A 21,417-nucleotide genomic window follows, 5' to 3' on the forward strand; every position below is an offset into this window, starting at 1 on the left:
ACGGATCGCATTGAATGCGCCATGTCATAATCATCTTAGAGGCGTACTTGGATGGGGATCAAAAGGGCTAAATAAAATTGAAATCGGTGCTAGATCAGATCAACTACTCCTCTACCTGGCGAAATAATACCGGCCACCTTTCCCTCAAAGTCGAGAATAGTTTTTCCCCTGACAGCAACTAGATCGCTATCATGGGAAGTGACACCCAATAAGCGCTCAAGATTGGTTGACGCCAGAGCTATAGCTTCACGGAATGATAATCCGCTATCCAATGCCGCCTGATCATCGTTCATTATTTAAAACTTCGACTACTAAGAACTGACTGGAACTTACCCATGCAAGATCAAAACGGATATTTCTAGAGCTCCACTGCTCCACGACCCCAATTGCGACTGTCACGTTGTTCCTACGCAGCACAGAGATCGAGTTATCCATAGTCAGCGGCGGACCCGGTAGACTAATAAAAATGAGGTCCGTTATTATTCTTTCCCACTTCCTTGGAATCTGGCTTCTGCGACTCACATTCTCCTGGACTGCCATTGTTTCGGGAAGGAACGAGATGGTCGCAAAATTACTCCAATCCCAGCCTCACTAATTTCTTTGGCTACAAGGTGAGCCTCCTCAGCTCCCGCAAACGTCATTTGTATAGATTTTCCACTGCTTGTTTCGACCTCCCGCTTTAGATCAATCAGCGAAGCCATGATGTCTGCATTATTGACTTGAATGACGAGCGGTATTTGACCCTATTCATTGTTATCGCAGTAAGATAAGTAAATAGTAAAGTAGAAAGAATTGTCATAAAAGATCATACCTCAATTACCCTAGAAAAACTTGCACCGAGATTACCTTTGCCTTCTCCATGAAGCAGGCTTCGTAAAACGCCTATTTGCGTGCTAACGCTGATAGCTGAAGAGCCAACGGAGACATGCAGTGCAGTTTCTTCTTGTAGCACTGCACCAGTCGCTAATTTGTGAGGAGATCCAGTGTTGAATGCAGTTCCTAGCCCACTGATCAAACCTGACGAGGTCGGAGCAGTAACACCGAGAGTCACTCCAGAGCGATATGCAAGTCTGAAGCACTTGTAGGGTTAGGTACATTTCATAAAATGTAGTCCAGTACCCACAGAGCGTCTCTAGTGCCGAACTGAAGTCCATCCACGGCCCTTATAACACTGCCCTTGCCGAGAATGGAAGGTGCATCGGACACTAAAGGGTCGTGAACTGCACCGTCATTGGTAGACGCTTCACCATCAATATGATTAAGAGCCAAGCGACTTCCGAAGCTGATAAGCGCCGGTCTGATACAAAATGTAAGCAACTTATGACTCATTGACTCGAGGAGGAATTCAGCACTCACGAAATGGATCCACCTTCAAGGTCAATGATTTGGACTCCCTCCCGCAAGCTAGAAGGACAGTCTCTCGATAATCCAAAGCAGACAATTTTTCCATGTTCAACCAGGACAACACCCAGGGGACCATCGACAGCGGAAGTAAACACTTGACGGAGTTCCGATCCATCCTTGAGGAGAACAACATCGACATTCGTAAAGAGAACAGTAGATGCTTTGGCGTGATCCGTCTCTAGAGGAGGAAGCCCATCATATTCAACGGCGTCTTTTGCCTCTTTCGAAAAATCGGGAGTTTTGGGGATACGTTGTAGGAAGTCAGGTTTTTTATTTACGTGTGGGTTATTGAGCTGTGCAATTCCATCGATGAAGACCTGAACAGGTGTTGCCCCAATAGCCAGAGGATGACTGTCCCAGATGACAATATCTATCGTTTGTGTAAACGCAAATCACGAGTAACAAGTCTTGTTCGTACCAGCATCGTATCCAGGTTTGATATACCCAATCCTGTGATCATATCCAAGAACGGTGGCAGGTGTCGATGTCACTGACGCCAATGCAAGATTAGGCGGCAAACCGAAATAATGAGCCTGCTGTGCTTCATGTAACAGATAACGGGAATCCAGAACTGGGTGATCGCTCTAACATTACTTGGTAAGCAAAGTTGGAGGCGCAGAAAGTATGAGAACATCAATATCTTACCTTCATCACGACTTGTAATCCATTGTCAGCCAAAATACGAGCAGCAAATTCAGATCCTCGATAAGCCTCGCGTTTATACCGCGCGTTAGTCGCAAACATGGCGATAGCAGGTGGGTGACCTACACTCGATTACGTCGAATGCGTTGCAACATCAAGTGGCCAACCAACTACACGTACCGTATGCTTTTTTCAACAAGTCTGGTACTAGGTAAGTCTCGTGGGCATGATGGAAAGCCGCAATAGAGAACTTGAACTCGTTGGTCAACTATTTTGACCAAAGTAGGTTAGCACTCAATATCACACCATGGCGTTTATGCATTTAACGTACGCGAACGATTCCATCGAGGTCCACCCCTTCATAGCAGTGGTTATGAATCTGTTGCAGTACAAGTATTAGTTTTATTATAATTTTGCTTACTTGATACGCAGGAATACCTTAACACGACCACGCAGAACATCTACTAGGGCTTCCCACTGTAAATCTTCTGGAAAGTTCCCGAGGTCCTTCCATTGTCCGTCTAATGCTTTCGCACAAAACTCATCTTGCTTTTCCTTGATTTTACGAGCGGTATTGTATCTGGACAAGGCATTTATTAAAATTCGCATGGCCAAGGAGTATTTTTTACCCTTCTCTGAACGCCCAAATTGTGTCCATGCGAGTATTGGAGTACACACGACCTATTGGACTATCAGATTTATTTATACGCGCATCAAAATTGATACAGACTTGGGTTTTCACCACACGCATGTCTGCCGCGTCAAAATAATCAGTAAACGCATTATTCATCAAAGTACGAAGTCCTCTACGCACTTCATTTGCCTCCAACGAGGCGGTGATGAATTGGTGTTGGTTCCATTCAGCTCAAAAGGAGGTTCAAGAACCATGGCACTCGATGACCTTTCTGAAGTAGGTCTAAGCTTGATTGTAAACGCCTGTCCTCCTGAGAAAGGCTTAAATGTCATCACTTAAATGGAGAGCACACACCAACCTATAGCATTGGCAGATCCCGGAAGAACATTTGCAGTTGTGACACCGCCAGAGACTGATAGTCTATAGGCCTCGTCATGGGTGTTAAGTCCATCAAGCGATCGAAGCCAGGGTAGGATTGGTCCTTTATGAGAGTTGCCGTCATTGGAACCCTTCAATGAAGGCGCGCTGCTTACTCCAAGATGTGAATGAAGATCCACTATCCTATAATACGAGTCAAGTCAATAGATAGACAAACAAAACAATGCAGCTATACCCTGGGGTAATCCAAGATCCTCCAGCATCGATGATAATGAGGTTGCTATAAGCTTTCAACGACGTGTCCTTAATCTTGCCTATTTGTTTGATAAGACCATTGTCGAGAAGAATATCTCCGGTAACGACTTCGTTTCCCGAATCACGTCCAGTCCAAATGCTAGCGTTTCTCAAGAGCGTTGGAGGTGTCCCTGCGACATATCTGTCCGAACGTTCTCTTTGGTGGAAATTGGCAGGGGGGGCGGGTAACATATGTAGGGTTTGACACTTCTGGACTATCTGAGCCGCATTGAGAGGAACTTTGGTAGAATGTAGAGGTTTCCATCCGAAGGTCAAGCCCAGAGAAGAAATGGTGGCAACAACTACAAGGAGGCTGGCCACAAGTGCCCTCAACAGGGAGAAACGATTAGTATGTCCAAGATGAAGCGGTGGTCGTTTATCCATTGTGGTGGTTGGAGATAAGGCCACTAACCTGAGAACAAAAGTTGATTTCCACCATTGTCAGTGAGCGCGTGAGTGGCCGCCTTATGGTACAAAGATAGATGATGGTAGGCTACGGATGTAAGCCAAGGTGCTAGCCGTCGCAGGAGTCAGTCACGAGGGAGAAGATGCTGATGACACCAAATATACAACAATTCTAATTTTTTTGGAGAAACATAGAATGAACCATCTCGGCAACCCATTTTGTCATTTGTATATGTTCTAAGAGGATTTGAAGATGCAAAATAACAAGCAAAACGGTAGATTTTTTTTGTCGGACAGGATACGTACAAAAATTTGGCTTTGTTTGTTTGTTCGCTTTGCTTGCAACTAAGGAATTAGGGGATCTGTCCAGGCTCTATTGTTTGCCATGGTAGGAGCATATTTTAACACAGTCGCCTTCCTACTACCAACTTTACTAAACCAAAAACACTACCAGGACAATAACGAGGAGGGAGTACAAGGCTCTCAGACTGTCAAACCGCGCACAAGCGAGTCCGACGCAGAGTCTTTCTGGGAGTGTATTCGGGCCTGTAAATCCTTTCAGTCTGAAAGGTCCGAGGGTCTCAAAGTATGTGCGATAAATTTAACAATGAACACCTAATACGACAAGTTTCAGGCTGAACAAGAGACCTCACGCTCTTCAGTGCGTCGCAGTCGAGACCCTGAAAGTGACTCTGAAGTTGGAAACACTACTTTGCCAAAGCAGAAGCATAGGAAAATGTCTGACTCTCCCAGTATCGCGCGTACTAAAATTCTAGCTTATCCTAGCAAACGAGTCCGGCGAGTCCAAGCATTCACAAGAAGAAGCAAAACTCCAGATGACTCAATTGACATTGCCCCAACAGCCGTCAATGTTAAAATAATGTCATCACTGCAACGTACTTTTAAGACAATTGACCGCGTGGAGCGGTTGCAGAGAAAAAGGATTATGACGCTCCCGGAAAATTTGGAACAGGAGCGCATGGTAGGAGATTTTGTGAACGGTTGGTTTTCCAATGTGCAAAGGCAGATAAGGTTCGACGTCGAGGAGGAAGAGGATTGCATCTCGCTCGAAGATAATATCTCAACTGACTGCACTGATGATGTGATTGAAGGCGATTTGTCTAACAGCGAGTGTGGCGAGGATGAACTCTTTGACGACGAAAGTGATAAAAATCGGGAATGACGATCCATTATTATCACGCTCTCTCAATCCGACAGGCACCGAGTTTCTCTCATTTTATTTTTTCAATTTCGCTTATGTAGAAATGTGCAAGCGTATTAAAGGCGGGCCAAACAGCGGGGATCAGTAGACGGTCCCTTAATCTTACCCAAGCACCGAGTCACCCAGATCCAAGAACACCAGGAAATGGGTGATCATGATTTCCTACTACCATTCCAAAGCCTTCCCTGGCATCCAAAAACAATAATTCGCCCTTCTCGTTCTTTGACAACTTGGCCACTGGGTAAGGCAACGAATAAGGCTGAGAGATATTGGTGATAGACTGAAGTCGTCTGAATTTCCCCTTCTGTGCCAACTTGAATGCCCCATTGAAGAATATTTTTTTTGTCGCGGTGACATCCCAGCTGTCGCCCCCTGGGTAAGACAAATAAATTCTCTCGAGCCATATAAGCCCAGACAGAATATCTTCATGACATAAAATATCCTGAAGATGATTGAGTAAAAGATTACAGTGAACCGGAAATAAGAACCAACAAAAATTTCTTGCCCACTTAAATCGTTGTTTTGAAGACCTATCTCCTCCAAGAGGGGTGCATGGCTTTCAATGGATTTCAATATGTTGTCCAATTCTTTCCGGTACCCAGGACCGCTGTGGCGGATAATTTCTATCTGCAAGCTTTTGAGGAACGGTAATCCCATGGGTTTATAACTTTGCAGCAGACGAAGAAGATCTGATCCAGGGGCATTTTGAACTCCAAGTCTAATTAATCGTGGTAAAATAGATATCACTTTCGCGACTTCCTTCCAATCGGCCTTGAAAGAAGATGTAGTGATTGATATTACAGGGAAAGCTAGCACCGGACATACCTCAAAGTATATAAGATTGCCTAGCAATCCAGCTGGAATGTCGTCCGAAAACCAGCGTTTTCCCCTTGAGCATCCAGACAGTTTTATTCTTTCCAGCTTTGGATGACGATTCCAGAATGACATGGCATCCGAGGTATCGGCCAGATAAAATGACGACAGGCTCAAGTTTCTGAGTCTTGGAAAATGAAACAAGGAAATAGGCGCCCTGAATCTTATATCAAAGTCCAATGAAATGGTGTGTAGGGACTCTGAGAGGTTTGTAAAGCTTCTGGACATCGTATCAAATCCTTGTCTTCCTGTAGCGCTGCGGTGAAAACTGAGTCCAATTGCATCAAGGTGCTATGGAAAAATTAAAACTATTTATTCTTGTAATGGTTCCAATTCTTACATTAAAGTCTCTGAACTCATAAATCCCTGAGTCTGCGATCCATGGTGACAATGGGATGTCCTCCAATCCTGATAGAATTACGGACTTGACGCACGGACAGTTTTGGGTCAGTGCACGCCAGAACGTGGCTGATAAGATTCCATATCCTTTAGGTTGATAGAAGCGCCATTCCCGAAGGAGGTGGATGTTTAACTTTTTCAAGTTTGGAACAACACCGTCAGATAGGAGCCTTTCCACACATCTGATGGCATCCCAGGTTAAAGGACCGGTTTTGTCGCACTGTCTTGTTTCCTCAGAGAGTCCAGACATGATATGTAGACCTCTGACGCGTAATCCAAGGGCTGGTGTGGTGAGAAGCTTGTATATTGTGCGTTGCGTATCTTTTTCATTTCTCAAGATCACTTGAGAATAGAGTAGCGGATAGCACACATCGTAGAAGCTGTGATTAACGAGGGAAAGTGAAAGGAGAACCGATGGTGACGCATGTAATGGAACAAAGCATATAATGTGCGGGAAAACATCAGTGGGGAGGTCCTCTATCCCAAGATAAGGAGACATCTGCCAGTCAGATCAGAGGCGTTATGGAGGTAACTGGTGAAGGAAGAGAGTACTTAAGTACTTAGCGCTTGGCGCTTAAACTAGTAGCCGGGCGCTGCGTCAAATCAACCACGCAGCGGCAAATTTTACTGTGAACGAATCGCAGTCGAAAGCATTGTCACATTCACCTCCATCGCAGCCACATTACTCCTTATCTGTATATCTATATAGAAAGAGAGGAAGGTCCCTTGCTTACCTAAATTTTACATAAGCAAGACTCTCCTGTCCCCGGGACCGAGCAAGTCCGCCAACCAAACAAATACGCGCACGCCGCGCGTGGTCAGATGCGAGGTGCGCGCGGCACACAACTTGAGGTGAACGGGTTTGTTCGTTTTAATGCATTAATATTTTTCTTTGAACCAAGCAGAGACGCACACGCCGTGTGGGGTCAGATGCGGGAGTTGCAGTATTTTTGTTTGAACCAAACAAATATGCACCCCACGCGTGGTCAGATGCGGGAGGTGTGTGCAGCGTGAATGATCATAACTTGAGGTGAACGGGTTCTTTCTGTGCTCCTAGAAGATTCACCCAACGGGTTTCCAGGTGCTACAGCACGGGTTCCAATTACTTGAACGGGTCCAAGATAATTTAAGATAATACCAAATACATTGTGTACAAAATGAAAGAATTACAATTTAATATATGTCTATGATGACTTAGAATACCTCCTGAAAGGTTCAGCTTGATGGGTTTCCCAATGTGCAAAGCATGGATTCCAATTATTTCAACGGGTACTGGGTTCTACAAAATCCACATGTAAATGATTTCAGTAAGTGATTGAAATTTCTTTCAGAGGTGAGCAGGTCTACGTAGTTCTGAATATGCTTTACAACTATGTATATTGTCCAAAATGCTCCTGCATGGGGCTGGGATTGCAAAATTGCATGAAAAAAATTCCCTCACCTGACGGGTTGCGTGTAACAGAGAATAGAAGGTGTAAATTGAATAATTAAATTGAAATAATATATCAATGAGGAGGCGCGAAGCGCCGACGGGGTCGAGGGGCGCAGCCCCCGCGAGCTGTTGGCCCGTCTGCGAAGCAAGTGGGTTCGCTTCGCTCACCCCCGGCGCGTAGCGACGGGTCATAAAGCTCGTAGATAGTACCGTTCGACGGCTAGCCCGCAGCTTGGAAGTGCTATTACATAACATCATCCTGATCCTGGAATACTTCCAAAGGGACTATTTTCATATCCGATCTGCATGCCATTTCCTTTCCCGACCTCTACCCACGTCGCCTTTCCTTCTTCATTTCGTACCACATTGGCAACGGTATAAGGATAGTCGTACCGATTCGAAATGTCCGTCACCGAGTCAAGTGATTCCCATTTTTGAGCGGATAGGTTGGTGACAAGTGCAAGATATCGTCCTCTTGATTCTTCGGAATGCACATGATAATCCCTGTATCCTATGTACAGCCTTCTCATGAGTTGGAGGCCTTGAACCCGATCCTCAAGGAGACTTTCCTGGATCACAGAAAAACCAACTAATTTAGTAATATAGCGGAACGGACGCGACAGTTACTCACAAAAAATAATTGCATGCTCAAATTTCTACACGTCAAACCAAATTCTTCCAACGCAGGGATGATTTTTGCAATGCTTAAAATATAATCTGAAAATGCCAATGGGTTCGGAATCTGACTGCGCTTCAAAGCTCCTTCGATTTCAAGACTTCGTATTCTGGACTGTCCATCAGGGAATACTCGTTGAAGTAGAATGGGGAATTCTTTTGCGATCGACCGTCGTACACACAGACGAGTCAACTGGTGTATTATTGGCGCTAAAGCAGCAACCTCGTTTAGGTCTGCCTTTATCACGTTTCATGATTTCAGATGCTCCCATAGTATGAAGCCAAAACGTTCTCACCTCGAGATGCACTAAATTAGGCAAGAACCCCTGATTGATGTCGTTCGAGAATAGGGGCTGACCGGGGTTGTCTGAAGGTAAGGAAAGTGTCTGCAAAGTAGGATGGCGTCTCCAGAACGACATTGCTTCTGCAGTATCACTGAGACAGAAGGAAGCCAATGTCAACCTCTTCAGATTGGGGAAATGCAACCTTAATATTGGGGAGATGCAGGGAAGCTTGCTGCACGAGCCAAAGGAGAGAGATAAACTGTTCAGGGTGAATGACAAAAGTCTTCCATTTCCGGCAACTATATCGAATCCAGAGGTTGTCCCAAGGGTGGTATTACAGAAGTCGAGCCCGAGGGTTTTGAGAGTCTACATGAAAAGAAGGATTCAGGAGTCGTTATTATTTCGAGAAATGGATACTTTCGCGGCGCTTACTTTGGAATCTTTGAGCACACTCATCCCTAGATCGTACGCCAGAGGTGTGAAAAATGAGTCTTCGGGTCCCGATAAAACAAACTCTGAAAGAAGAGGGCATTTCTTGATTATATTTCCGAAGAAATTTTGCGAAAATCCCCCATAAACGTTTTGACCGTAGCCATTCCACCCTGCCTGCGCATGGAAAGTGAAGCTTTGAAGTGATGGAAGCAAGCCCAGAGTTATCAATCCTTCCACTCCGTCTGTAACGTTCAAGGGACATTTGGGCTCCCGGGTTGGGTTGTACAAAATGTGAATGCCCTTGACGTGTCGCCCAAGGTTTGGGTTTTCGAAAATGTTGGTGATAGCCTGGGATGTTCTTCGCTCATCCCTCAGTATGACTCGCGAGTAGAGGTGGCGTGGGTATAGATTGGTGTAAAAAACACGACTTGTCAAAATCAATGAAAGGATCGTAGACGGAGCGGAATGCAATGGTATAGAAATCACAATTTCGTCAAGGAGTTCTGTCGGCAGAGCTTGCAATTGAGGCCGTAAATCCATCTTTGATAGGGGCTGAAGGGGATGATCCGCCAAGAGAGGAGGTATACTACGGAAGACTGTTGTTTGGTTAGTATGGAGCTTGGAATGGAAAGTAAGGAGGGCCTTACCAATTCAAGTGAGATGATAGTCGGTGCTAACACTTTGGGTTGGGATGGCGTCGTAAAGGAAGAAATTCTCACTCGCCATGTCGCTGTCGGCTCATATAAGCCGCAGTCACCAGGAGAAACGCGGACATCACGGCCAGAGTATTAATGAGACAGCATACAACATGCAATATCACTGATCGAACGCGGATGAAACGAAGACGCTCATCCGACAAGCATGACAAATTAACGTTTGGTCATTGGTTCAATAGGCGCCCATCGGATGATTGCCCAAGGGGATAAAGATCGTTACACACACTTAAATACTATAACAAGTGGATATATAGTCGCATACGCTTACAATGTGAAAATATTTAATACATTCATTGGTAACGTATCCTTTTTCTTGGTGTTGTTCACCCGCAAAAACCACACGAGCATGCAAATCCCGGCCGCAGCCATGGATGACTCTTCAGTTCTGCTATGGTAGGCCTATCGGCAGGATCCAGGACTAAACATCTCTCTAAGAATTGAACAGCGCCTCGAGTTTGATCTGGTGTAATGTTTGGCATTCCGCTAGAAGCAAAACGGCTTTCAAGCGTATCTTCAGGGATGTCTTCAATGAAAAATCCTATAAACACAGTGAGGGTGGAGGTGTTACATATTGGAAAGAAATATTTTACCATCCTCGGCAAAAAAGCATTCTCGGACAGGAGAGCGAATCGCGAGTTCCCGCTTGAAGCGGTCTTGAACCATTGCCTGAATCCATGCAAGGTGGTCACCCTCGTCCTCAGTTTTTTCAGGGAGCACGAGTGGATCTCCTGTTAAAAGCTGGTATACCTGTACCAAACATACAATAAACATATTGTTTGACTGCGTTTAGGAGCGAGTGTACATACCGCGCATCCAAGCATCCATATATCGACCTTGCTGTCATATGAGGTCTCGATGATGGTCTCCGGTGGTCGAAGAGCAACATCTACTCCAGACCATTTGGGAGCTTTGTCGGTAAATTGAGCTGCGAAATTACAACTGTCAGGAGTTCACAGTTATAGCATTTAGTGTATAGCATGATAATACCATGACCGACGTTGCTAAGATACAAAGAGCAATTTACAAAAGAGGACTGTGTTTCATTCCAATCGTAACCGTGGGTAATAGGCTGTGATCGAACGACCGGGTATTCGACTCCATTGATTGCCACGACTTTTTCGATTTTGCACGGAGGGAGCTGAGCCAACCTACTCTCTATATCTCCCTTATTATTCCCTATAAAAAAACGGATATTATCACCGGTCACAGCTTGAGACAAAAAAAGATCGCAGGATCGCGTTAATTTTAGTGTGCAAGAGTAGAAGAGCAATGTAACTTACCGCCGTGAATGAGGGAAAGTTTATGAAGCTCTAAAAGAGGCACCATTATGGACGCCACTGCCTTCTGCACAATGTGGACGGGTAAAGTTTTGGTAGGAGAAGACAAGCGCAGGTCCTCCAGTGACGTGCCAAGTACCGCGAGTCCGATGCAAAGATGTTCTCCATGGGCACTGTTCTGGATGAAATGACATTGTAGACTTGGAAGATCGTCCAGGCCTCTCCTTTGGATCATTTTAAGAACTTCCAGCTCATAGTTTGCCTGGTTCGTCGCATGTACAGTCAGAATCTTGAGTGCTATGTAACGATCATCCCTGTGAATCAGGTCAATATTTGTCTCCAATATGCAATGATGTTGAACTTACTGTGCATCCAGGGCGAGCCATACAGACGATCGTGGTCCATACCCTAGCTTGCGTATGACCTCGTACCTGTTTTCACCTAGCTTAAGACCTGGAAAGGCGGGAAAGTATCCTGATCCATCAGCGGCAGATTCGGAAAGGGGTTCTTCAGGGAATTGGGACATAATGCTTGTTAGGAAAGGGATGGATTGCAGAAAGGTGCGCTTTATGAATTACGGAGACCTGGAGACGGAAATCCGTTTTGGATGGACCATGATCAAGACGATAACACAGCCATGATTCACAGGCTACGGCGCTTTCAAGGCTTCGACGAGTGGTTTGATACTGACGTTTGATGCGTTCCGATCAGTTCAAATTCGTGATACGTATTTGCTAGAATTAACATGCAACCAAACGGCCCCAGAAAGTTCACCCTTTCCCAATCTTATCGTCTATTTATTCGAGATGGCAGGGCTCACAGTGACAACAGTTATCTGCACTAGGTGGGATTAAGTACCGCAAAAAAAGAATAACACCTAGCTCATGGCCACACACTCGGAGGTATAGAGTAAGTCTAGTATTAATTTGGTTGCAGCGGTGGGTAGTAATCTCTTATTCAACCATGCATAAGCACCGTCCCTGGAGGCATGTTTAGTTTTGAAATAGATATGTACGTCAATGTGACTTGTAGCGTAAAAACGGCATTTGGCACACGCCGACTGGGACGGGGCGGGTTCAGATAAATAGAAACCCGCTTTCAAACAAGTTTTTCATTGAGCTGGTCTCACCGTCATACATTTGCGCAGGTCGCATTCCACCCCGTCGTACATCATGCGTTTCGCACCCATCATTGCTGTAGTGTCGACTTTTCTACCTGTGGTGCTCTGTTTACCCATCGTTTCAGAGCGTGGTTCCGATTTATCAATGTGAGGCAGAAAACTCGCTAGAAAGTATCAAAAGCTAACGGTGCCATGTAGACACAGACGCGAGTATCCAGGCCCATCTTTTGATGTTTTTGAACGTGATGATGGACTGGACTTGGATTCCAGAGACATCGATGACGTCGAGGAGATCTACCAGCGTAGTCGAGGAGCATTAAAGGCCGCAAAGCAAGCCGCCAAAGCCACGCGAGTCGCAAAAGCAGCAGCCAAAGGAAAGACCTCTCCAAAGCGACCTGCTAACGCAAAGGTTACGTTCGGTAACGCTGCAAAGGCCCACCTTGACGAACTCGGACTGCACGGAAAAGACCGCAAGAAAGTGAAAAAGTACCACAAACAAGTAGTCAAGCAGGATATGAAGAATCACGGAGCACACTCTGCCAGAGTTTTGTGAGTATCTTCCCCGAGATTCTTATAAAACAACATTAACATCCTTTTATTGTAGTCATCTCGCACACACTGGAGGCAGTGATCCGAATGAAAAGAACCATATTACTGCTGGATATTACAAGGCTCCCACGAAGCAAGGCCATCCTGGAGAGCAGATCAAGAGTCCGTGGGCGATAAAACACGAGAAAGAGAACCCAGGAAAAGTCACGAAGGGCTTATTCCATGTCTATCCTTCTGAGAAGAAGAAAGTTCCTTCTTCATGGACCAAGGCTGCCGAATCATCAGCCTCCAGAAAGAAGGCAGAAGCTGATCGACACGCAGCTGCTACAAAGGCTGAAGAGGAAGCTAAGCATCGTCGTGTGGAGGCAGAAAGGTTGGCTGGAGGTTCGCTTTCAGCAGAGGCCAAGAAAGCACAACGGGAAGCTGCAAAAGCGGCCAAAGCAGCGAAGAAACTTGGGAAAAAAGAGTAAATTACGATCATGATTCAGTTGATTAGGTGTACGAATTCAATGAGTTTGTTATAATAACGCACCTTGAGATAAACCGCAACTTTTCCTTCAGTTATAACTATGTTAAATAACAAAAGAAAGCAGAGGACTGACATCTGTTTCATGCATAGCCCTGTCATACATAGATGCCGCGATGGAAAATTCCCACGGCTCAGACCATGTCGCTTACACGATGGGCACCTAACTGTCATGTGGCTATCTAACATGTTAGCTAGGTTGTTGCCATAATATTGTACTATGTTAATTGTCATGTAATTGTCATGTTAACTGTTGGTTAACTGTCATGTTTTTTGAGTCACACTCTGTCTTGTCACTCAAGACCATGGGGTCCAGTAGATACATATCCGGTTGACTTGGGGGAAAAATGAAAGGACATGTAGAGTGTATATATTAACACTGCACCACCTGGCCAATATTAAACACTAGGGGCATTGGCTTAAGAAAACAGTAATTTGTCTGAATTTTTTTGATTGATCAAGTTGCAATTAAATTTCAAGATTTATTGACAATAAAATTCATGTGGTGCACATCATGGCGGTATTTGAATCCATCAATACCCATGCCGAACGGCCGTTCTCAAAGGTATTAATCATGCTCGCTAGAATCCCCCTATTCATATCAATTTCTTCCAATATGGCGCGTACTCGCGCGTTAGAGAGACAGCATGCACCTACTAGATATCAGCAAAATAAGGACAAGAATCTCACTTCCTGGGAAAAAATGGCAATTTTCCTCATTAACGATGCAAAAACGGTCGACAAGCAAATAGTCGCAACCATGTTCTCACATCTCGCAAACTAAGATTGGAAATCACGTCGATTACAGGCTGAGAGGCTTTCTATAGATGGGTGTGATCGTTGACAGAATGCGCACCTTGCCAGGCATTGGAAAACATAGCTGAAAACGCGCGCAAAGAGGAGACGCGCCGCGAAATAAAGACGCGTTTCGACGCGTCAAAGCTCCTTGACTACGCCGTTGCTGCGGTCGGCATGTTGGCCGCTTTTAAGCTCATTCAAACTCAGAAAAGCACACCAACAGTATATACCACATGAATTTTACTACCAAGAACGTCAGCTAAACTGTTCCACATGGTTTTAAAAATTAAACAACATCGTAAAAAAGAGAATTGAGTAGCACTATTGTCCCCAAGTCGACCGGTTATGTAACTGCCAGTTTGGGACTTGAAGACTATTCACGGTTCACAGAGACTTACTGGGTCTTGAGTGACAAGGTAGAGTGTGACCCAAAAAACATGACAGTTAACATGACAATTACATGACAATTACATGACAATTAACATAGTACAATATTATGGCAACAACCTAGCTAACATGTTAGATAGCCACATGACAGTTAGGTGCCCATCGTGTTATAAGTTATATTACCTAGTGCCTCATTGCCCAATCACAGAGCGCAAGAATGTAGTCAAATTTGTTAACAACTTGTTAATGATATTTGGTTGAAGCACAACTGTCATGAAGGAGATAAAAATATTCAGTAAAATAGTCCCTAAAGACAACCGGCAGGCAAGACAGGTGGATTTGCAAGGCTAGGCACCTGTACACTATCAGTATAGGTGGTGCAAGATTGTAACGCAGGAGAACCCCAAATCTCAACGACCTTCGGGTGCACGAAACGTCCGTTGACCACCAGGCGAGTGTTAGGAATTGGCAATGGCGCTTTGGGTCCAGTATTAAAAACTCCCGGGTAAGAAGCATTCAAAAATGTCTCTGACAGCGGCGGATTCTCGAGTGTGCGCAGTTTATCGCCAGTCTTCTCAGCCACGAAGCTGAAAACGTTGGCACCGACATCATAACGACCCAATGTGTGCAGGTTCCAGTTAGCTTCAATTGTGGCTATTCCAGAGTAGTGTGTGTAGAACGAGCTGTCTTCTGTGCCAATTAAGTGCTTTGGAACCGCGTTTCCCAAGAGGATTGAGTCAACTCTATTCTGAATGCCGTCACTTCCGCTCTCGTCGAATGCTATTGAAGATATGAGTTAAAGTTCAAGGTATTTGAAAAGAATAACTAACTGAGAAGTATGAGTGTCTTCGGACCATTGAAGTGGGGATTTTTGAGCAAAGGTTCCAAGAAACCTCTTGCCCAACTACTGGCAAAGGTGATATTGGTATCGTGCCCATCGTTAGCTGAATGTTTTGTCATTAGATTGGGGTGAAAAGATGTCATACACCGAGTTTTGAAATAAACTGACTCATGTTAGGTGTAATAAACAACCATTGTGGAATATTGTTCGATGCAAGATCTTGTTCAAACAACGTAAAGTTTTTGATATTAGCACTTCGGGTCGTGCTATTTGCAACAGAATCGTAGATGATCAACGGACTGAATCGGTAGAATTAGTTTACTTGTTGAAAAAAGAATATCCTAGAAAAAAGCGACATAACTTACTTGTGTTTTCGTACATAGTCGTTCGCGCCAGATGGAGCGAGCTGCTGAAACCCTTGGAATCCAGTTTCTGGCATATCTTCTTGGTATTCGGCCCACGAAATGCCCTTCTCCTCCAATAAATCGACGATAGTTGAAATATTCGCTGGGATACGGTTCAGGTTATCATTCTGCATCCCGAAATACTCTCCGCCGACAGAAGCAACGTAATTGGGTTCCGAAGGGTGAGTAACGGCAAAATAGTTTGTCAATCTGAGGCTTTGCTGTGTCAAAGCAGCAAAATTTGCTTTCAAATGAAAACATGGTAAGAGTAAAAAAATAGGATATTACAGATTTGAAACGTACGATCAGCCTGGGCGTCCGTTGAGTCCGTGTTCTCGAGCCAAATACTGATAAAGCGATCGAACACAATCCCTGGAACTATTTTGTTGTGTTTTCTGTGTAGAGAAAAAAAATCGGTCAGTTGAGCCGCATTCCAATCGGAGAAGAAATCATAACCGACGGTGGCTGATGATCATGGTCTGGAGGAGGTGCAGCCACAACACCAAGAATAACAGTGGCAGAAAGTAAAGTGGACAACAACATCGCTTCCCCGAGATTTAGATGTTAAAGCACCAGTAAAAGAGCAGATTTAACACAGGTGTCCGACTTCACCAAGGAAGATGACCACACAGAAGAAGAGATTTTGGGCAGATGATCATGCACTTTATATCCTTTAGCAGCTAGGTCCTGTCGAAACTTCTCGATGCTTTGGGCTCAGAAGGGACACCTCGCCGTGCCGCATTCGTCCTGACCACCCGACAAACGTGCGCTTCTTACAGAAAAACAGATTACTGCTCTGTCAAAAATGCAACCATATATCATGTGGATATGCCAACACACTCATCGTCATCAGCTAAACGCAGATATGGTGCCATGAAAGATAACAAGGGTTAAAAATAATGCGGAATTGATGGATCGTCCCACTTGACAAGGGCGGATGTGCGGAGCCGATGTGAAAGCTCTAGACAGAGAGCATTTGAGCGCCATGTGAAGTCAAGTCAGTAGGATCAAGAAAATCAGAATCATATGTAGACATACATGCAAGGTAGATGAGAAAAAACAAAAGTCACAGGAATCCATAGTACTGCCAGCCACTGTCCCACGACGCCAGATCCTGCTAATTTCATGAAGACAAAAAGGACAGTGTTGATCGGCAATAAACCGCCTTCCTTCAACGCCCGATATGACCCTAGCACTCTCAGGCGAAATGCATTTAGCAACTTGAAGTTTGATACTTTGAAGGACCGTGTGCAGGTATTTGGCCAATCGATGTCATGCGGGAAAGATGAGAGATTGTATAAATATGTTGAAGAATGTGATGGAGAAGTGCAATAAAATGTATATAGTTACACGTTTGTGAGGTGGGGGTATAAAATAGAAGGAAAGAGAATGCCAGTGCCTAGTAATACGTGTAGTATGCTGAGGGAAAGAGTCGATCGGGGAGTTCGGAGTCAAGAGTCGTAGAAACTGCAGGAAGACAAAAAGAAGCAGAAACGAATGAGAGGATTAGAGAAATTTGTAAGTATTAAAACCAAATGGTAAGACTGACAAGCAAATAGAAAATGAACCTCCAAGCTTCAGAGTAAGCTTCATATTCATCTTAAGTCTACAATTTCAAGACTGGAATCCTTCATTTGCACGTGTCCCTTATCAGCATCCTGTGACAGTGAAGTAAGCATACCGATACATGTAGATAAATTTGAGTGGAACAACGTACAGTGTATATCGGTTCATCGGGATGAGGATGGAATGCTTCTTTGGCGTTACATCGAAGTATGATGTCGAGTCCCGGAGGGTCCGTCAAACGGAAGATTCCAAAGCTAAGAACAAAAGATAATATTAGTTATAGTTCAAAAATGCAAGTCAAGTTGTACAGACTTCGGGTTGGATTTTGGAGCACAAACGACAGCAAATGACTCTGGAAGCATGCGCTGGAAACCTGAATGTGTGTGAAGATCGACCGAGGACATAAAACATGATTGCGATGGATGGGTATGGATCTATCCATCATCATCAGTTGTTACATCCCGGCTGCGAGTATAAAACCACTCACCCATCCAAGGGTAATCAAACTTCGCTCCTCCGTGAACTGTAAGACCAATTCTTCCTCATCCATAGTGCACGTGTCGCTCGTAGAGCTTTGCTTCGGAATAAGCAGCGTGGTGACTGCATATTTGTGTCCTTTATCCTTCCCTAAAAGCAATCCACACGTCTCCTTGTTCCTCTCCGTGTTCACTCTGGCGATTGCAAGGAATCTTGGCAGACATTCTCTAGGAAGACTGACTGTCTTCAAGGGCACATTAGGGTCAAACACTGCATTTGGCGGGCGAGGCATCCGAGCGACCTCCGTTTGCGTAGGGGGTGCCATCTGTGGCGGAATGCCGCCGAGACCGGGAGGTGGGTAGGCGCTATGCTGCTGGGGGTATCCTGAAGGGTACAGAGAATTGCTGTCGTTCCCATTTGAACCGAAAAGAATTGAACTGGAGTTGTGATGCTTATCTACTGGGTCGAACATGGAATTTAGAGAAGGGAAATAACCCTGAGCCTTTTGGTGCTGGGACATCAAGTTGGGGTATTGAATAGGTCCAATTCCCGGAACGGGAGATGTAGTTGTTATAGGCGGAGGATACGATGGGCTGCGCGCGTGAAATGAGTCACAAAAAACAAGAAACGTAGCTGAAAAACCTACCTCCTGACATTGCGGATTGGGGTTCTGTATTCGATTACTCGTGTTGTGCTGTGCAGCGATTCCGAGTCAGTTGAGTCGCCTTCATATACCGGGCTTTGGAGAGGCATTCGTCGTATGGCAGGATATTCAATATGGCCTTTGGATGAAGGCGTCGAAACCGCGGGCGATTGAGACTGCCCATGACCATAGAAGTCGGTAGATGACATCGAAGAGGCATGCGCATCAAGGGGTGGAGGAGCGATGTTCTGTCGAGCTATACGAGCAGCCTCTTCTGCCTCGCGTTGACGTCTAATAATCCCATCCTGTTCCTGCTTTCTCTTCTGCTTGATTTCCTCTTCCCGCAGCCTCATTTGCTCCTGCTGTGCCTGCCGGGCAATTTCCTCTGGAGTACGTCCATCAGCCAAAACAACAGTGCTCTGCGATCCGTAGCCATGATTGTGAATTTGATTCGGCGTCCGCTGGAAGGTGTAATCAGGAGGTGGCGCCTTAGGAGTGTTGGACGCCGCTGCGGCTACCCGAGCAGCCTCTTTCCGCTTCGCCCGTTCTGCCTCATCATGCGCATACTGCTGCTCGCGCTGCCACTTCCATTTTGCCGCTTCCTCCGCCGCAACCCGTTGTTGGTGTTCCCGCTCTCGCTGCCTCGCGCGCTCTTCCTCCTGAAATTGCTCCCTTTGGGCCTGTGCACGAGCGGCATCGTCATTTCCTATCAGTTGCGTCCTGGCATTCGGGGTTCGCTCATGATCCCCGTCAGGATGCCTTTGTAGCCATTTTTCATATCGATCCACGATAGAAGGTTTTAATTCACTTAGATGATCCAAGATATCCTGTCCATTCTGAATAAAAGAGGGTTTAATTGAATGATCGGGTAAAAGGGTGACATGTTCAAACCACGTACCAGTGATAGATTGGTGCGCTGGTTGGCGTTCAGCACCTTGTGGTAATCGCGGTGTGATGGCAGCTTTTCGAGCACGAGTGTAGCCGCCCGGGCGAGTTGCACAAACGCAGTCTCGAGATCGCCCTTCTTCGCAGATTCTTTGCCTTCTCGTCGATATCTCTCTGCCACCCGCAAGTGCTGTTTGAATTCCCGAGACTCGTCCCAAACGTCAATTTTGGCCTGCTCCGCAAGCTCGGCTATCGATGCTGGACGTCTGGAGCTCGGTGCAACACCATTACCGCTCGCAACAGTTCTCGGTTGTCCTGGGTTTCCTACATGGCTCATTTTGACGTTTGTATATCAAAGAGTCGAGTTCAGTGAGAGATCTGTGTCTAGAACGCCAGTTGTTCATACAAGTTACTCTTGCGAATGGGTGCACGGCACAGTTACAGCTGTGTTAGCTTACTGCGCCTGGCACTTGTGTTGACCTGATCACGTGATACTGACATCGAATAGGAGAAGGTACCAGAAAAACGAACATTGGGTGGTAATTGAGCATAAACCTAGTCAAGAAGAACGACTTAAAAGTAGAATATACTCACTAATACATATTAATGATTAAGATTTGCTCGCATCCACACCGAAATATTCCAATGTCACTAATTGCTTGAAATCGGAAGATATGCAAAAGATATCGCTGAAATAACTGGCACTTTATTTATTGCATGCAAAAGATGTTGCAGTGTATCCCTTAAATTTTTATATTAGATATACTTGGCCTAAGTCTATATTTGATACTCTGAACACGGACGAGAGTAATGACAATAGGGGGATAGTGGCCTAAAAATAGAATGGTGGGCATTTAGGCGCCTGACTGTCGCGTCGCATAATTTGCTACGAGCAATGAGAAATAGAGGATAAATTTGCGGCATACCGAGTATATCTTGGCTTTTAGCTTTTTGAGTGTACTAAATTATAGCTTCCCAAAGTCTTAGGAGATGCTACGACCATGAACGAAGTTGAAATTTCTGTTGAGACTCATTGACACATTGAATTAATTTGTTGACTGGCTTACCTTTCGACTGTGTTGCGGTTCTCATTTTAAATACTGTTTCAATCCATATCTTAAGTCCTCTACAACCTAGGACGTCGCCAAATTTATTTTAAAATTTTATTTATCCAGGAATTGTGGCATGATTCTGTAATTTAGGAGAGTATCCAGTGTTTGTAGGGGACCATTGTGCACATTCCTAGGAGGTCTCAGCACTATTTCAGCACGCTAACTGTAATTACGAGTATTTTTACGCGATATTCTATCCTGAATATTCTCGCAAATGACTTGCCCTCCAACAGAACATGTTCGACGGATTCGGTCTAAAAATAGATCACCACTCTGATAGACGCCCAAGGACAGTACATCTGAGCAAAAGAATCGTTCACAATTTTGGGGTAGAAGATGCATTGTAGGTATACTTCGTTTCAATATGACAGGTCGGAACAGGTTGGTGTTGTTTTCTTGCTCTCTCCGTAGCACAACGAGTCTTGCACACTGGAATCAATACCTGTATAGCTACAAGTCTGATACATCAGGGTCAATCTGTCCCATGACCAAAAATCTTGATAAGTTGCTAGTTCTTTGATAATAGTGTAAGATGCGTCTCAGTCATCAAATATTATGATGGTGTTGAGTGTCTTGGGATATTTCGTACGAAGCTCTCTCGGCGATTCGAGCCTGCTTCTAGTTATAATTGTAAAAGATTACGGGGAGTATGGAATCTTAGACAACACACATCTTATACATGTAAGTATATTTGCTGTGAATCGAGGACATATATTCCGTGCTATAATCAGATGTAGTGCATATTATCCGAGTAACAAGAAATGGAATGATTCTTCTAGTTGTTCAACCGTAGCTGAAGTTTAAGTGACTACTGACCTTACTATCTATACCCGTTTTACTGGCTTCCGATAGTAATATCGATAACATATTTTCGTGAATTCACTTCGGCCATCTTTAAAGTGGTTTGAAGATCAATCAAACCAGCTAACTTATCAGCATCCGTTGACCCTTGACTCGAACAACGTAAGATAGTGATAGGGGCTGTATACATTCGTCTTATAGTAGCGTGATGAGATAGGTATGAAGATATGTCTTGCATGCT

The 21,417-nt window shown here is 44.8% G+C and overlaps 7 protein-coding genes across 7 annotated transcripts; 2 read left to right on the forward strand and 5 right to left on the reverse strand.

The window, feature by feature from the left end:
* Window positions 1–89: 89 nt before the first annotated feature.
* Window positions 90–3,736, reverse strand: JR316_0012944 (uncharacterized protein; the record flags this gene model as incomplete). The annotated part of the gene is made up of 14 exons (XM_047898562.1): window positions 90–278; window positions 334–457; window positions 523–743; window positions 812–1,070; window positions 1,124–1,297; window positions 1,357–1,774; window positions 1,823–1,988; window positions 2,050–2,168; window positions 2,227–2,314; window positions 2,378–2,425; window positions 2,485–2,626; window positions 2,861–2,990; window positions 3,039–3,241; window positions 3,294–3,736. The coding sequence occupies 14 exons, from the start codon at window positions 3,734–3,736 to the stop codon at window positions 90–92; spliced, it is 2,724 nt and encodes a 907-aa protein (XP_047742110.1).
* A 406-nt stretch (window positions 3,737–4,142) lies between these two features.
* Window positions 4,143–4,940, forward strand: JR316_0012945 (uncharacterized protein; the record flags this gene model as incomplete). The annotated part of the gene is made up of 2 exons (XM_047898563.1): window positions 4,143–4,343; window positions 4,392–4,940. The coding sequence occupies 2 exons, from the start codon at window positions 4,143–4,145 to the stop codon at window positions 4,938–4,940; spliced, it is 750 nt and encodes a 249-aa protein (XP_047742111.1).
* Window positions 4,941–7,937: 2,997 nt separating this feature from the next.
* JR316_0012946 (Serine/threonine-protein kinase SRPK) lies at window positions 7,938–11,593 on the reverse strand (the record flags this gene model as incomplete). The annotated part of the gene is made up of 10 exons (XM_047898564.1): window positions 7,938–8,252; window positions 8,315–8,596; window positions 8,655–9,008; window positions 9,075–9,670; window positions 10,128–10,328; window positions 10,381–10,537; window positions 10,597–10,676; window positions 10,745–10,999; window positions 11,071–11,381; window positions 11,433–11,593. 10 exons carry the CDS (start codon window positions 11,591–11,593, stop codon window positions 7,938–7,940), a joined length of 2,712 nt encoding a protein of 903 aa, XP_047742112.1.
* A 646-nt stretch (window positions 11,594–12,239) lies between these two features.
* Window positions 12,240–13,206, forward strand: JR316_0012947 (uncharacterized protein; the record flags this gene model as incomplete). The annotated part of the gene is made up of 3 exons (XM_047898565.1): window positions 12,240–12,334; window positions 12,386–12,736; window positions 12,792–13,206. 3 exons carry the CDS (start codon window positions 12,240–12,242, stop codon window positions 13,204–13,206), a joined length of 861 nt encoding a protein of 286 aa, XP_047742113.1.
* Window positions 13,207–14,754: 1,548 nt separating this feature from the next.
* JR316_0012948 (Acid phosphatase) lies at window positions 14,755–16,235 on the reverse strand (the record flags this gene model as incomplete). Its single annotated transcript, XM_047898566.1, has 6 exons — window positions 14,755–15,227; window positions 15,278–15,391; window positions 15,457–15,587; window positions 15,654–15,936; window positions 15,996–16,087; window positions 16,153–16,235. 6 exons carry the CDS (start codon window positions 16,233–16,235, stop codon window positions 14,755–14,757), a joined length of 1,176 nt encoding a protein of 391 aa, XP_047742114.1.
* Window positions 16,236–16,372: 137 nt separating this feature from the next.
* On the reverse strand, window positions 16,373–16,819 carry JR316_0012949 (uncharacterized protein; the record flags this gene model as incomplete). Its single annotated transcript, XM_047898567.1, has 4 exons — window positions 16,373–16,464; window positions 16,533–16,545; window positions 16,617–16,653; window positions 16,731–16,819. The coding sequence occupies 4 exons, from the start codon at window positions 16,817–16,819 to the stop codon at window positions 16,373–16,375; spliced, it is 231 nt and encodes a 76-aa protein (XP_047742115.1).
* A 468-nt stretch (window positions 16,820–17,287) lies between these two features.
* Window positions 17,288–19,600, reverse strand: JR316_0012950 (AMSH-like protease sst2; the record flags this gene model as incomplete). The annotated part of the gene is made up of 6 exons (XM_047898568.1): window positions 17,288–17,350; window positions 17,410–17,512; window positions 17,571–17,692; window positions 17,746–18,328; window positions 18,382–19,214; window positions 19,277–19,600. The coding sequence occupies 6 exons, from the start codon at window positions 19,598–19,600 to the stop codon at window positions 17,288–17,290; spliced, it is 2,028 nt and encodes a 675-aa protein (XP_047742116.1).
* Between the last annotated feature and the right edge of the window lie 1,817 nt (window positions 19,601–21,417).

Source organism: Psilocybe cubensis, chromosome 13, assembly GCF_017499595.1.
Source record: "Psilocybe cubensis strain MGC-MH-2018 chromosome 13, whole genome shotgun sequence".
In the NCBI taxonomy this organism is placed as follows: domain Eukaryota; kingdom Fungi; phylum Basidiomycota; class Agaricomycetes; order Agaricales; family Agrocybaceae; genus Psilocybe; species Psilocybe cubensis.